Source organism: Electrona antarctica, assembly GCF_951216825.1.
Source record: "Electrona antarctica genome assembly, chromosome: 15".
NCBI lineage: Eukaryota > Metazoa > Chordata > Actinopteri > Myctophiformes > Myctophidae > Electrona > Electrona antarctica.
Window position 1 is genome coordinate 1,415,612 of NC_136796.1, and position 16,526 is coordinate 1,432,137.

The following is a 16,526-nucleotide window of genomic DNA, read 5'->3' on the forward strand; positions in this document are numbered from 1 at the left end:
AGCCTGATTTGTCTGTCCAGTACGTACTGTGGATGCACTTGCACACCAGCGTCGCACGCTGAGAATAGCAGATCTACAAGTCCACACGCAGCAACACATTCACTGTGCGTCACTCGATGCACGGCCATGAAGTGACTCGATGCACGGCCATGAAGTGACTCGATGCACGGCCATGAAGTGACTCGATGCACGGCCATGAAGTGACTCGATGCACGGCCATGAAGTGACTCGATGCACGGCCATGAAGTGACTCGATGCACGGCCATGAAGTGACTCGATGCACGGCCATGAAGTGACTCGATGCACGGCCATGAAGTGACTCGATGCACGGCCATGAAGTGTTTGTACAGTCATTTTGTTGAGCAGGGATGTCAAACTCAAATACACAGTGGGCCAAAATAAAGAAATCGGTCGAGGGCGAGGGCCGGACTGTGTTTCAACACACAGGCACCACGGTCATGAGGACGTCCCAGGCAAACAGCAAAAAAAGTAAATGCATTTAAAACTGAAAATGCATTATTATTAAGCTCAGTTTCCTGTTCTATGATCCTCACCAAGCACTGCTTTCATAGTATGTGTCACTCGCAGTGCATTGTCGGACTTGTAGTATTATGGTGGTCCGTGCAGTATACCAGAGGGCCAGTTCTAATACTAATTAAATATCATTCCGCGGGCCAAAGATAATTCACTCACGGGCCTGATTTGGCCCCCGGGGCCTTGAGTTTGACATATATGTTGTTGAGTGTTAGAGAGGCAGAGGCTGAAATTCCGTAAGAGGGCACTTTTTAGAAGAAAATAGCCGATCTACAAGCTCTCAACGCGTCGCAGCGCGACGCGTTGAGAGCTTGTAGATCGGCTATTTTCCGGGCGCGACCACGCACTCGTTGGCTACTGGAGATGCGGCTTTCAATGCAAAATGCTGAGTTCAAGATCAGGAGCGTTCCGAAAAAAAGAAATTCTCGGGTATGGCATGGAGAGGAGGGGAGAGGAGAGGAGAGGAGGGGAGGGGAGGGGAGGGGAGAGGAGAGGAGAGGAGGGGAGGGGAGGGGAGAGGAGAGGAGAGGAGGGGAGAGGAGGGGAGAGGAGGGGAGGAGAGGAGGAGAGGAGAGGAGAGGAGAGGAGAGGAGGGGAGGGCGCATTTGCATTTCTTTCACCATGTAGTAAATGCTGCATTCATGGTCTGGAGAGGGCAGTTGTTTTACAGACGGGTAAAAGGGCAGGGGCTGAAACCCCCTTTGGTGTGTGTGTGTGTGTGTGTGTGTGTGTGTGTGTGTGTGCGTGCAGTGGTCAGGCAGTTCCAGGAGTATGCAGAGCCCGGGGACGAGGGAACTCCACAGAGGAGGAGTGAAGATGAGGAGAGCGTGCTCCTTCCTCTGGGAGACAACACACTCACACGGAACCTAGGGATACCTATGGTGGTGGTGTGCACCAAGGTACACATGCACGCACGCACGCAGGCATGCACGCACGTGCTCGCTCGCTCACGCATTCACTCACGCACTCACTCACTCACTCACTCACTCACTCACTCGCGCACGCACGCACACACACACACACACAAACTCAACCTGGACATCCCTGTTATAGTGGTGGTGTGCACCAAGGCACCTAATCTTATTCCATGAATGTGAACATTGCTAGTTTTCAGGAAGTACAGACCTTTCAGTACAGTCACCCCGTTTGCCTTAGCTGTCCTTTGTCGCTATTGTATATGTTTACATTGTAGGGTGGATGCTGAAACAATATTATATACAGTATAGTGCAGCCCTAGCAGATATTCATGGAACTTGCTTGGAAGTAGTCTGCACCAAGGACAACATTAACTTGAAGGTCAGACACTTTTTCTGCTCTGTTCACAAGTCTCATGTGCAAATAATTTGAATTCACGCTCACCTTTTCACTGTTCCTCCAACATGTCCGATCTATAGCTCACAATGTCCATTTAAAACCTGGAAAGTATCCGTTTAATTTTAGATTTTTGGGACAGCAGATATTACAGTATAAGCACACATCACTCACGCCACTTCGTACATCTACTATTTTTGAACATTTCTGAACGTGTGAGAAAACGCCTGTAGTTTCCTGTGGCTAGTGGTAATATTATTGTTATCGCTCATTTTGTATTATATGTCCGTCTGTGGCAACAATATATATATATATATATGGTGCATCAACTGCATTTTGCATCCTAAAACGCAGTTTATAGTTAAGGGACGCAATAAAACAACAACCTCTGCATCCACGGGATGCACTACTGTACTGTTTTTTATTCAAGTTTATTTTTTGCTAGCTTTAGTTATAATAATCATTTCTTCTTCTGTTTTCTACATGAATATAACCACATTATAACCATATAAAATGAAATGGGAGTTAAATGCTGCAATTTTTTTTAAAAATGGCAAAATATGACTTAACGTGGTTGAAGTGGGACTCATAAAATGTCCCTGGGACTCATTCTAAAAGACCATCCCTGGGGCTCATTCTAAAAGACCATCCCTGGGACTCATTCTAAAAGACCATCCCTGCATGTGTGTGTGTGTGTGTGTGTGTGTCCGTCCTCAGTGTGACGCCATCAGCACGCTGGAGAAGGAACACGACTACAGAGATGAACACCTGGACTTCATCCAGTCCCACATCAGACAGTTCTGTCTCCAGTGTATCCTTCTCTGTCAGAATGGTGGCTCACCTGCTCACCACTAGGGGGGCTGGTCTCAACTGGTATTGGCACCCAGGGACATGCAGAGAGTGTTAAGAGAGGCAGTGGCTGAAATTCCGTAAATGAAATTCCTTCCTGGACTACAATTCCTATAATGCCTTGGTGCACTACTCCTCCTTGTGGATAGGGGGAGGGCTGTCTTACTGAGACAACATGTAGTCCAAGGACTGTCTAAAGAGGACGAGAAGCGAAGACCGTACGGTGGACGCCATGTTGCTCCCTGGAAGGAAAGAAACATGCGCAGTTGAGACCAGGAAGTTGTACATGCTCAAATGTGTGCATGTACAACTTCCTGGTCTCAACTGCGCATGTTTCTTTCCTTCCAGGGAGCAACATGGAGCAACATGGCGTCACCGTACGGTCTTCGCTTCTCGTCCTCTTTAGACAGTCCTTGATGTAGTCCAGGAAGTAAGTGTCCATGACATCATGGAGCCCATTACAGAGACTGTAGGTGTCACTGTACAATACTTTAAAACAGTTGGCATGTTTCACACATGCCTAAATTTGCTGATATTTGCACCGCCCTCGTTGAAAACAATGTATTTATTTTCAAACTTTCCAGCTTGTCACTCTCCAGGTAGCCTGGAACTCACCTATGCTTTTTATGGCATAGGCAGCTCCCGGCAGGATCCGCCGGGAGAAACTATGCGCAGCTGCGCGACATGAGACTAATTACTTAGAGCGATAGAGAGAGAGAGGAGTGTGTGTGTGTGTGTACATGTGTGCGTGTGTGTGTGTGTCTATAGAGGGTATGCGTGTGACATCATCATCAAACCAGGAAGTTATGCAGGAACGATTGCATTAAACAACATTAAACAATGTTAAACTCACTTTGCCTGTTGCTTTGCCACTCGATGTGCCATTCACTTTAAGCATGCGCATACTCTCTATTTAACAAAGGTGCAGACGATCAGAAATCAGCAGAGAGTGAGAGATGTTTGCGCTACTCTATGCCGAATTGAAGTGGACTCGGACCCAGACTTTTTTTTCCTCCCTGGAAATAAAAACGTCTGGGTTTCCGAGGCTAATCTCCAGGCTGCATGAACAGCTGCATGAACAGCTACATGAACAGCTACTCTCCAGGCATGAACAACGTCTGGGTTTCCGAGGCTACTCTCCAGGCTGCATGAACAGCGCTTGAGCACTCGGTTTTCTGACCCCCAGCTCTGTCTTACTCTATGGCTCTGGCACGCGCACACACGCACACGCACACACACGCGCACGCACACGCGCACAGACCAGCGGTTCCCAAAGTGGGGTCCGGGGACCCCTAGGAGTCCTTGAGGTAGTTCCAGGGGGTCCCCAAATGATAGTTAGGAACCAAATTAACCTTTTATGGGTCTGTAACTCAGAGAGTGTACAAATGGAACCAAATGGACCCTAACGGGTTAATTTGGTTCCATTTGTACACTCTCAGAGTTAAATTAACATTGATTTTACAATATAAATTGGGGGTCCCAGAGATGGAAATGCCATTATATAGCGGACCGTAGCCTAATTCAGTTCAAACTGGGGTTCCTTGAAATTAAACGGGTTGAGAATCACTGCTAGAGCTGTAAAAGTCTTCTCTTATGGGGGGTCCCTGGCATATCTCTTCAAATGGAGGTCCGTGGGCTGTCGATTTGGAGGTTTCTTGACATGAAAGAGTTTTGGAACCACTGCCATAGACCAATACGTATATTATGAACAACATAAATATTTCTGTATGGAGGAATAGTGTCCGTTTAGCTGGTGTTACACTGCAGCCCTGCAGTGTAACACCGTCCGGTGCACAAACAGTGAAGCGTCCTTGACGGGCACGGTGGCACAGTCGGTAGTGCTGGGTTCGATTCCCGCTCGGGACCCTGTGGGCGCTGGCGGCGTGTCCTCTCCTCCACGTCATCAGTGCCCATACCCAAGGCGGGGTTGGCTAAAGGGCCTTTCTGTGTGGAGTTTGCATGTTCTCCCCGTGTCCCCTAGGGTAGGTACCCTCACATGTTCTCCCCGTGTCCCCTAGGGTAGGTACCCTCACATGTTCTCCCCGTGTCCCCTAGGGTAGGTACCCTCACATGTTCTCCCCGTGTCCCCTAGGGTAGGTACCCTCACATGTTCTCCCCGTGTCCCGCTAGGGTAGGTACACTCACATGTTCTCCCCGTGTCCCCTAGGGTAGCTACCCTCACAAAAACATGCAGTAATCCTGGTCTCTAAACTGCCTCCCCCTGGCCAGCCGGGGCGCCTGATGGAGGGGAAAGGAACTGGTTGGAATAACGTGTTCCTTCCACTCGCTACGTCCAACCAGAGAAACTCCCCCCTGTCAGGTGTAAAGGAGCAACTTGGACACTCAGGCATGAAGGAAGCATGAGTTCAAGTCCGTTGCTCTCCCCAGGTTGGCGGAGTGTGTGTAGAGCCCAGGATCACATTAGATAATCGACACAGGGGTGAAAAATGGTTTACAAAATCGTGGGATAAAAATGAAGAAAAAAAAAAAAGAAAACTCCTTGACGACGGCGTGCCAGACGGGGCGTCCCTGCTCTACACGTCGGTGAAGGAGATGAAGAACCTGGACGTGTTGTACAAGTACCTGGTCCACAGACTCTACGGCTTCCCCTTCCACTGCCCCGCACAGGTGGTGGAGAGAGACGCAGTCTTCATGTAAGGGGCGCGTGTGCGTGCGTGCGTGCGTGCGTGCGTGCGTGCGTGCGTGCGTGTGTGCGTGTGTGTGTGTGTGTGTGTGTGTGTGTGTGTGTGTGTGTGTGTGTGTGTGTGTGTGTGTGTGTGTGTGTGTGTGTGTGTGCGCGCGCGCGTGCGTGCGTGCACGCGCACACATCTAACCCTGTAAAACCCGGATTAATTTCTACTTGCAAAAAAGAGATTTCAACCTTACTACTACTTTTTACTACTAGGACTTATCAGAGGAAATGATGGCAAATTTTATGCACATTTATAATAATTATTAAAATAATAATAAATTAATAATTTACATTTGGGGGATATCTTTCACAATAATAAATAAATAAAGTTATTTTACTTACTTTTTATCAGGGTTAAAGGTCAAAGGTCATAGGTTTAAAAAATGTTCAAAATTGCACAGAGATTTTTAATTTGTGTGAATGTCAGCCTCTGTGGGGCGTATTTATATGCAAATATCAGGACTAATGGCATTGCAATGAACATCAATGATGACGTTTAGGTGAAAAAAGAACATAAAAAAAATATATTAATTAATTAATTAAAATATGTTGTATTATTGCAACGCTGGGCGTTACAGGGCTAACCGTCTCTCTCTCTCTACCAGTCCATCAGGGTGGGACAACGAGAAGAAAATCGCCATCCTCCACGAAAACCTCCAGACGCTCAAAGCGGACGACAATTTCGAGGAAGTAATAGTCAAGCCGCCGGTCAGAAAGGTACGGACGCCGTCCTTTTGAACTAAGCCATAACTTTAGACTATTAAACATTTCTACGGTATTTTGTTTTAATTAATGTAACTGATGGAAATAAAAGTGAGTTTGTTCCCGCCCCCTCGTACCCGACCAGTTTGTCCATGAGAAGGAGATCCAGGCTGAAGACGACCAGGTGTTTCTCGTTAAATTGCAGGTGAGGATACTTCGACGTTCATTTTGTCCGCCTGAGACTGAGGTTCTGACCAGCCCGGCCCGACTGTCATACATGTTAGGCCCCGGCCCGGCCCGTAAATAGAGGGTATGCTGTGTGAGTGGCAAATCGAGTGGCAAAGTGAGTGTCAAAGTGAGTTTAACGTCATTCTGTCTTCTGTTGGGATGTACAGTATGGACCATCAAGGCCAGAAAGTAGTTTTTGTGCCACTCGGTAGGAGTTCCCGCATAACTTCCGGTTATGATGATGATGTCACGCGCATACCCTCTATAAATAAATACACGGACAGAACTGAAATATTATTTTTATTATAATTATAATCTGATAGGCTCAGAGACTGGTGCGTCGGCAGGGCTCAAAGTATTCAAGACAAATGCACAAAAACCCACACACCGTCTGCACTTGCAATATGAACACTTTTATTAGGCAACGTTTCGGTCAAAGACCAATAGGCCTATCTCACAGCCCCCTTTCCACGCCCCCTTCCGGTAGCTAGTGGTGTCATTAATTTTAACATTAGCATTTACACGTTTTTTTCTCTGGAGAATCTAAGTACATTTCCTAATGTAAAAATGTGACAGACCAATATTATTATGAAGCAAACGAGATGGTAAATCAGCTCGAACAGATAGAACAAACCTTACCTTGAGAAAACAAAAGTTGTAGACTTCTTAAATTACCTCTGTTAACATGTAGTGTCTATGGAGTGACGTCACGCTATCACCACTAGCTCCGAAAGGGGGCGGTGAAATTCTGTGAGATAGGCCTATTATGTGCATTTTTCTATTATGATAATTTATTATAATAATTTAATTAAAAAAAAAAAAAAATGTTTTCTTCCCATTTCAGTCGTTGCTAGCGAAACAGCCTGCAGTGACAACAGGCCGACCGGTGGTGAGTTCAATTCAATTCATGTCTCTCTAGAATTGATTGATCTGAGATCAGATTCTAAAAATGTCTTCTACATCCTGACAGTTTTCTGCAAAAGCTATGTTTCTATGTCAGTCGTTCTTCGATTTTTCAAAAAATAGCAGACCTACAAGCTCGTAGCGCGCCACTCGGTGGCGCGCTATGAGCTTGTAGATCTGCTATTTTTCAATAGCTAAAGCATAGCATAATGCTAACACCAAAAGGGGTTCCCGCCCAGAATGGGTTAACTTTGTACCGGCAGGCACTGCGTGCCTGTGTGCTTCCTGTGTTGTTTTTACGTGGAACTCAGTGAGCGTTGCTCTCGTTGCTCGTAGGACCCCGCCAGCAGAGCGCCCAGCAGCGGTTCACCGCGGGCGAGTACCCCCCGCTCAGCGGCGGCTAACGTAGCCAACGCCATGCCCCAGTCAGGTACTGAGATCATTTGTGACCGTCTCTGACCGAGGCTAAGTCATTGAATTTGAATCTTTTTTAATGTCATGTCATGTCATGTCATGTCATGTGAAACTTGAAAGCAGGGAATCATAGCTTCAAATTGACATATTGTTTGTTCAGTTTGACCCACCAGTTTTGGAGATGTGGCTTATAGAGTAATGTCTTGCAGAGAAACAGCGAGTTGAGAAAACAGACTTGAAAGGTTCACTTCTGTGGACTCTTAACATTACACCTATAGCTACATGTTTAAGCATTTATTTCATATTTACATGTCTTCTGTGGTCTCTAACATTACACCTATAGCTACATGTTTAAGCATTTATTTCATATTTACATGTCTTCTGTGGTCTCTAACATTACACCTATAGCTACATGTTTAAGCATTTATTTCATATTTACATGTCGTTTTCAGCTATGACACTTATTTCAGACTTGCTCTAGTATGTGAAGAGTCTATAGCAATGGTTCTCAACCTGTGGTACGCGTACCACAGGTGGTACTTGAGCCCCCCCCCAGGTGGTACGCGGAAGAATCTTCCCAAAAATGAAAAGAAAATGTATATTTTAACATAAGTTATAATGGTGGTCATATTGTCATTATAATGGTGGTCATATTGTCATTATCATTTTGATAACCGTGTATATATATATATATATATATCGATATGTACCCAAAATCCATCATAAACCCGCCAAAAAAGCATCAATAACCACAAATTTGCACGCGCGTGCACGTTTGGCGGGGGTGGTACTTGAGTGACAAATAAAATCTGAGGTGGTACTTGGTGTAAAAAGGTTGAGAACCACTGGTCTATAGTATAGCACTCCTATAGCAATGAGCGCTATCACAATATATAGAGCTATCTAGCACGTATTTTAACAAAGAAATATCACCTACCAGGCCCGGGTCAGTCTAGCGGTCCGGGCACTGAGGCTGCCTGACAGGCCCGGGTCGGTCTAGAGGTCCGGAAACTGAGGCTGCCTGACAGGCCCGGGTCGGTCTAGCGGTCCGGGAACTGAGGCTGCCTAACACCTACCAGGCCCGGGTCGGTCTAGCGGTCCGGGAACTGAGGCTGCCTAACACCTACCAGGCCCGGGTCGGTCTAGCGGTCCGGGCACTGAGGCTGCCTGACAGGCCCGGGTCGGTCTAGCGGTCCGGGAACTGAGGCTGCCTAACACCTACCAGGCCCGGGTCGGTCTAGCGGTCCGGGCACTGAGGCTGCCTGACAGGCCCGGGTCGGTCTAGCGGTCCTACCAGGCCCGGGTCGGTCTAGCGGTCCGGGCACTGAGGCTGCCTGACAGGCCCGGGTCGGTCTAGCGGTCCGGGAACTGATGCTGCCTGACAGCGTGTCGTGGGTTCAACTCCCCATGGGTTCAACTCCTGATCCCTGTGTGTGTGTGTGTGTGTGTGTGTGTGCGCGTGTGTGCGTGTGTATGTGCGTGTGTGTGCGCGTCCACCAGGTCAGACCAGTGAAGGGGTGCTCGCCAACTTCTTCAACAGTCTACTGACGAAGAAAGCGGGAACGGGTGGTCCCGGGACGCCCGGCGGGGGCAACAGCACGCCAGGGACCGTACGCAAGTCAGGTGCAGACTCTCTCTCTCTCTCTCTCACACACACACACACACACACGTCACACACGTCACACACACACACACATGTGTGCTATTTGAAAATGAAAACTTTTCAACATAATTATTATCAAATCCTGCGAAAGATTATTGCGATCAGACCTATGTAACTACAACCACGATTACGCCCAACTACAACCACGATTACGCCCAACTGTTCCATGTGGGAACTTGTAATTCAAGTAACGCGCTTCCAAAAGTGCTATTTATTTAAAAAGATTTGGCCTGTTACACCACTATTAAATTATATTTGCACTGCCATATAGAAACTATGTTTCATTCACCAACAAGTTATGGAGCTGCAGCGTTAAGATGCACATCTTAACTCTGTTAGTATAAGTTCCGCTTACTTAAGTTTTATGTGTTTGTGTATGACGGAGGAAACAAAACAGGGGGTCATTCACTCCAGTTACTGTAGCACGTGTTCTGAAAGAATCGTCTCGTTCGTCATCCCTCCATCTTTCTCTCCATCGCCAAGCTTCCCCCCCCCCCCCCCCCCCCCCCCCCCCCCCCACACACACACACCACACCCCCTTCTTCCATCACACCCTCCATTTTTTTCCAACTGTCCTGTTCTGTTTTTGTTTTCCAGATTTATGAAAATGAGAAATGACACATGGTAAAGAGACCCATGACCGGGGGGGGGGGGGGGGGCACACACACACACACACACACACACGCACACGCACACATCATGAGGTCTATATGCCTGATTTGTGTGTGTGTGACAGTTCCATTTATTCATCGTCATAAGTCACAGTGTTTGTAAGAAATACCATGTCATTAACATTGTGTGTGTGTGTGTGTGTATACGTGTGTGTGTGTGTGTGTGTGTGTATGTGCTAGTCAGAGGATGCTGGCCACGTTAAGGTGTGTTGTGTGTGTGTGTGTGCGGTCGGTGCGCTCTCCATCATTTGCCTGTGCATCTCGTTACCCTGGTTACCCACCCTGTACACTCAACACTCACACTCACTCTCACTCTCGTCCATTCATTGTCAATGGCATTTAATGTTTAGTGTGTTAGGCCAAAGTTTGTGTTGGCACATACACTAAAAGCTGGACAGCCCCTCAAAAATAAATAAATTATCATTTAAAACAAAAAAAACATGCAGTAATCATGGTCTCTAAAACTGCCCCCCTTTGGCCAGCCGTGGAAGCCCCCCCCCCCCCCTGTCGGGTGAAAACAGGTTGGACGTAGCACGTGGAAGGAACACGTTATATTCCAACCAGTTCCTTCCACCCCCCCCCCCCCCTCCATCAGGCACCCCCGGCTGGCCAGGGAGTGCTTCACACGTGAATGCAAACAATGCAGGAAAATGACTTGACACTTGACGTTCCATGGGCTGTTGATCTCCACAGGCGAAGGCGGGGAGGGAGGGGGGGGGGGGGGGGGGGGGGGAGGAGGGGGGGGGGGGGGGGGCAGGGTGGGGGGGGGGGGAGTCAGGGATGCGACAGGAGTCAGAGTTTGCCGTTGGGAATTCCCAACAGTTGGTGTCCAGTAAATGCCCGATGCCCTAGTGCAGGGGTTCCCAAACTGTCGTGCACCCCTTGTGGTGCGCGGACGCCCTCTAAGGGGGGTGCGTGTCATGAAAAGGGTAATGGCGGTTTCATGGTTTGGAAATAACCCGGTCCGCCCCGGTAACAAGATGTGCACATGCACGCACAGTGATGGACACACACACACACACACACCAGGCCAACAGCATCTCTATCCTGATTGGGTGAAGGCTGAGCCACCTAGCCAAAAACGAAACCTACGTGTTTTGTTTTACCCCCGGGGGTTAACTGGGGACAGGGAGGAACTCTTTATATGGTCAGCACACTATATAGTAGGGAGGATTATCACAAAATAACAACAAAATAAGTGATATTTGAATTAAAGGGGCATTCCACTAATTTTCAACATTTTACTATGTCATTAATAAACCTTAGAGCTGTTGTGTGGAAATAATTAAAAAAAAGTCCCCCCATTCTATGTTTCCTAGAACTGGAGATCTGAAAAAAAATCATTAACATGGTGAAACACATCTTGATGATGTCATCAAGATGTGTTTCACCATGTTAATGATTTTTTTCATACTTACAGTTCTAGGAAACACAGAGTGTGGGGACTTTTTTATTATTTCCACACAACAGCTCTAAGGTATATTAATGACATAGTAAAATGTTGAAAATGAGTGGAATGCCCCTTTAAGTGAAATCTCTGAATATACCTAAGGTATTAAGGTGCATACCACATATATGGCCCTAATTTTCACCACTGTCTTGCCCCTTATCTCTAAACTTCTTTGCCTTTTTTTGAGGGGCGCTATTCAGCTATTAGTGTAGATTTTCGTCTTACACAAACATTAAATTCCCAGGAGAATTTACGTCATATGTTGACGAGCAAATCGGCTATTTTTGTCCTACACAAATTCCCACTGACAATGAATGGAGACTGTACGTCATATGTGTCATGATGATGTTACGATGACGAGAGCGCCCCTCACTTCACACGGGAGTGATTGTTTTTACTATTTTGAAAAAAACATTTTTAAATTGCTCTCAACTAGCCGATCTACATGGGTCACGTTGTGAGCTTCAGTAGATCGGCTATTTGAACTCTTCGAAGAGGTTTTTCGAAATGGTAAAACGAAAAAAAGGTTTTTTTTTAGTTTAGGAATAAGGGGTAAGGCAGTGACGAAAACAGGGCCCATATAGGCTCTATAATGCAGCCTATATATAGTCAGTGAGTTAGTTGCTGTTCTTTCATAGCAATTCTCCTAATATCAGATTCTCATGGTGCTACTACTAGTACTAGGCCTATAGAGCGTTGCAGTCCCACCCCCTACCATGGACCAGGAAATGATTCTCCGTTCATTTTCCTCATAGACATTTCAGAAAGTATTTTTTTAAAGACGTTTACGCCGCGGACAAAGCCAACTCGAGTCGTGACAAATCATGATAACAAACACAATTTCTTGGGCCGAACAAATAATTATGTCAAGAAGAAAAAAACGGCAGGTTACAACACTTTTTTTGTTGTTTTTCTTCTTTGTAATTAATTGTTTGGTCCAAAATATTCTTTGTGTTGTCATGAGTTGTCACGACTCCAGTTGGCTTTGTCCGCGGCGTAACCGTCTTTAAATAAATACTTTTTTAAATGTCTATGGGAAAAATGCATTGAGATTCATTTCCTGGTCCATGGTAGGGGGCGGGACTGCGACGCTCTATAGTGACCCCTTCTAAACTGGTAAATGCTCTCTATAGCTCCGCCCCAAGGATTTGATCAACTCCTCCCCGTCTCAAAGTCGGTTCCCTCGCCCTCTGAAATCCGACCCGGGACCGTTTTCCCCCATACCATGGGTCTCTCTCTCCTTGCATGCTGCATCGCATCGCATCGCATCACTCACGGCCATCTGTCTCGCACGTCGTAACGCCAGTCAGTCAGTCAGCCGTGCATCATCATCATCGTCATCATCATCATCATCATCATCATCGTTGTCTCTCATACCCCCCCCCCCCAGCATCAACTGAATGAAGTATGCTCAGCGGCGTTTGCATATGCATGCGTGGCGGCGACTCTGCACGACATCTTCTCTGTGATCATCAGGCATTGATTGATTGTTGTTCCTGTGTGTGTGTGTGTCTGTGTGTGTGTGTGTGTGTGTGCGTGCGTGTGTGCGTGCGTGCGCTGCAGGTTCGAAGCTGGGCCTGAGCGACGTGCAGGCAGAGCTGGACCGCATCTCCAACCGGGAGTCGGACTCGGAGCCGCCGCCCAACAACGACGCCGCTGACGGCCAGGACACATGAACAAACCCCCACCCCCCCCCATCTCCCCCCTCCTCCCTTCTCCATCCCCCCCCTCACTCCCCCCTCCCTCTCTCCCTCCCCACATCTCCCATGCAACCTCCTCCCATCGCGGAGACGGAGATGGATCGTTTGTTGGGGCGGGGGGGGGGGGTTAACTTCCGCCAGCCCCACACGCCCACCACTCACCCTGCGGGACCGTGAGGAGGAGGAGGCGGCGGCGGCGGCATCATTTCCTCCCTTCCTCCACCCCCCAACCCACCCCCAAGCCTTCCTCTATCCATCCACCTCTATCTCTGTCTGTCTCTCTGTCTCTTTCCTTCTGTAACGACCGAGAGGAGAGGACGAGCAGCCGTCACTGTTATACACCAAGAAGAACTGTTTGTCACTCCGAGGGGAAGATGTAAAAACGAAATGTTGTGGGGGGTGGGGGGAGGGGGGGGGGGGCGGGCTGTGGGGTAATGAGAGTGTGAGAAGGAGGGGAAGATGGATTGAGAAGGTAGATGAGAAAGATGAATTTCGAGAGGGAAAAGGGGGAGGGGGGTTGGATGGATGGATGGATGGAGAGGGGAAAGGGGGAGGGGGGGTGGATGAATGGGTGGATGGAGAGGGGAAAGGGGGAGGGGGGGTGGATGGATGGGTGGATGGAGAGGGGAAAAGGACTGAAGGAACGTGAGTGGGGGGAGAAGGAGGTGGTGCTTTTTAATCCATCTGGTGTGATGGTATGGTTAGTCTTTTTACTGTAGGAGCTATTTGTGAGATGTGTGTGTGTGTGTGTGTGTGTGTGTGTGTGTGTGTGTGTGGCGACGTGCGTGAGCGTTTTACATAATGTGGGTGGAGGTACTACTGTAGTATGCCAGGCCAGTAGCTTGGACCGAGAAAATAGGAATTATGAAAGAACAAAAAAAAGAAATTGCCTGAAACAAAACTGATGAAAATCGTCTTGTTTGCTAGTGGAAGGGATTAACAAACATACCAGTATTAGTGAGTGAGAGAGAGAGAGAGAGAGTGTGTGTGTGTGTGTGTGTGTGTGCGTGCGTGCGTGCGCCTGCATGTGTGGATGAGCTAATGTGTGCGTGTGCCTGCGTGTGTGTCTGTGTGCGCCTGAAAATGGGGGGGGGAAGCTACTTTGACCTAGAGCTGTACGTCTTCAAGGGATTTTGGCTGTTGTTGGCATCGTCGACCAAAAGAAAAAGACAAATAAACATGGCTTAACGCTCTTTACACTACAAGCTCTTAACAACAACAGCAGCAGCAGCAGCGCATCCACTTCCATCACTATTAGAATCATGATTACACTGCTCTCCTCCATGCGCAGCATCTCATTCCACCGCCACGACAGGACAAACTAAACTTGACAATGACTACAAACCTACACTACAGCACACAAACTGACGAGCCCTTGTCTCGCGTGGAAGGTACGTGGCTGCGCCGCCTGGGTCCGACATAGAACCATAAAGTGCGTGGCTGCGCCGCCTGGGTCCGACATAGAACCATAAGGTGCGTGGCCGCGCCGCCTGGGTCCGACATAGAACCATAAGGTGCATGGCCGCGCCGCCTGGGTCCGACATAGAACCATAAGGTGCGTGGCTGCGCCGCCTGGGTCCGACATAGAACCATAAGGTGCGTGGCTGCGCCGCCTGGGTCCGACATAGAACCATAACGTGCGTGGCCGCGCCGCCTGGGTCCGACATAGAACCATAATCGCGCGGGCCAACCGTGTGAATGTGGCCCATCTGAATTCCAAATTACCCAAATCTCGGCCTCCCACCCCCCCTTCGCTCCTCCTGAAGTATGTCCCGAACGTAAATAATTTGGGTTTGCAGAGATTAAAATGCAGTTTATAGTTAGACATAAAATGTCCCTGGGACTCGTCTAAAAGACCATCCCTGCATCCCGGGACTCATTACATTGAGAACCTATTTACATCACTGGTTTGTTTATTGGCAGGGCTCAATCGACCTGTATTTTAGGCCACACATTTAAAAAGATCTCCATGTAAGTTATCGTGAAGTCGACAAGACGGTCACATATTTCGGCACATAGGTCGCCAAATTCCGTAACACCGCCACGCAGGAGTGACAAAGAGCGTGAGTGAACGAGTGGCCCGAGATTTATTTGGCTATTGGAATTCAGCTGCGGCGCAAGTCTCCACCACCACGCGACACAAAGGCTTGAACCTCTCTAGACGACAAGACGGTGCACTGAAGAAAAGATGGGTGAGAGACGGAGGGAGGGAGGGAGGGAGGATGGGTAGCCCAGCTTTATTTGTACAGATAGGAGCACTAGAGTGATGCAACTGCATAGTTTCTTTGGGTTGGGGATGCGGTGGGGTGGGGTGGGTGGGGGCTCAGGCTGGGAGGGGGGGGCGGGGGGGGGTCACGTTCAACAAGAATGTACAGTCATTGTCTCGCTGATTGGTCCTGTTATTTCAGAGCTCCGTTGTTGGCGTTTGTATAATCAGATCTGTCAATTAAAAGGTGTATTTATTCGGATTCAACAAAGCCATGAGTCTCCTCGTCCTTTGACCGTGTCCTGTTGCAGAACACCTGTCCTGAAGTGACATAACACGGCGAAATCCTGGGTTAATTTAATTTCACTCTGCGCCAGTGGCGTGCACAGATAGACACTAATCTGTGCCCTTTTTTTTTACAGTGGACCATGGTGACATTGGTCAATTCTTGATAAAAAGCTTCCAATATATTATTAGGCCCCAAAATCTATAAATCTCACACTATTAACCCATTAGGCCTGAAAATTCTTCTAAATCCTCCAGTTTCTGAAATAAATATTTTCACGATTTTTCAAAAATAGCAGACCTACAAGCTCGTAGCGCGCCACTCGGTGGCGCGCTATGAGCTTGTAGATCTGCTATTTTTCAATAGCTAAATTATAACAATGTTTAAAACACCAAAAGGGGTTCCCGCCCAAAATGGGTTAAGGTAACCGGCCGGTTCCACGCGCTGCACAAGGTGCCCTTTTTTCACTTGAGCACCTGCCCCTCTAAGTGTCTGTGCACGCCACTGCTCTGCGCGTGTTCAAAGGTAACCAAATGTTGGCTATACCTTTGTATGAGCTCAGGTAGAAATGGGTTAAATCATCCATGTGGGTTTTTTGGTCTTTGATGTGAAGTATCTATTGTCGACAGACACACACACACACACACACAGAACTAATACTCAAGCAGTGAACCGATTACTTGTTTAGATTCAAATCTTCTCTGAAAAAGAAAACCAGCCCTACTTTGTCGTACTCTCATTGTTGATGATGTCTAGATAGCGACTTGTTTAACATGATGACATTTCCCATTTTAAGCTATTTATTAGGTCTTGCGACCTTTTAAAATGTAAAAAAGAAAGATGAATTTCCTTCCCTGTCAACGCGGATGCCTCTTCACACACACACACACACACACGCGGGTAGCTCATTCGGGCTG

General features: G+C 47.8%; 1 protein-coding gene across 1 annotated transcript in view; it reads left to right on the forward strand.

Moving 5' to 3' along the window:
• Window positions 1–13,509, forward strand: part of dync1li1 (dynein, cytoplasmic 1, light intermediate chain 1) — a 32,786-nt gene extending 19,277 nt beyond the window's left edge. The window contains exons 5-13 of the mRNA XM_079521747.1: window positions 1,285–1,433; window positions 2,563–2,656; window positions 5,213–5,348; window positions 5,992–6,103; window positions 6,234–6,293; window positions 7,161–7,205; window positions 7,556–7,649; window positions 9,134–9,256; window positions 12,981–13,509. Coding sequence (XP_079377873.1) covers window positions 1,285–1,433; window positions 2,563–2,656; window positions 5,213–5,348; window positions 5,992–6,103; window positions 6,234–6,293; window positions 7,161–7,205; window positions 7,556–7,649; window positions 9,134–9,256; window positions 12,981–13,093 — 926 coding nt within the window. The 3' untranslated portion in view covers window positions 13,094–13,509. The remainder of the gene's footprint in view (window positions 1–1,284; window positions 1,434–2,562; window positions 2,657–5,212; window positions 5,349–5,991; window positions 6,104–6,233; window positions 6,294–7,160; window positions 7,206–7,555; window positions 7,650–9,133; window positions 9,257–12,980) is intronic.
• Window positions 13,510–16,526: the final 3,017 nt, after the last annotated feature.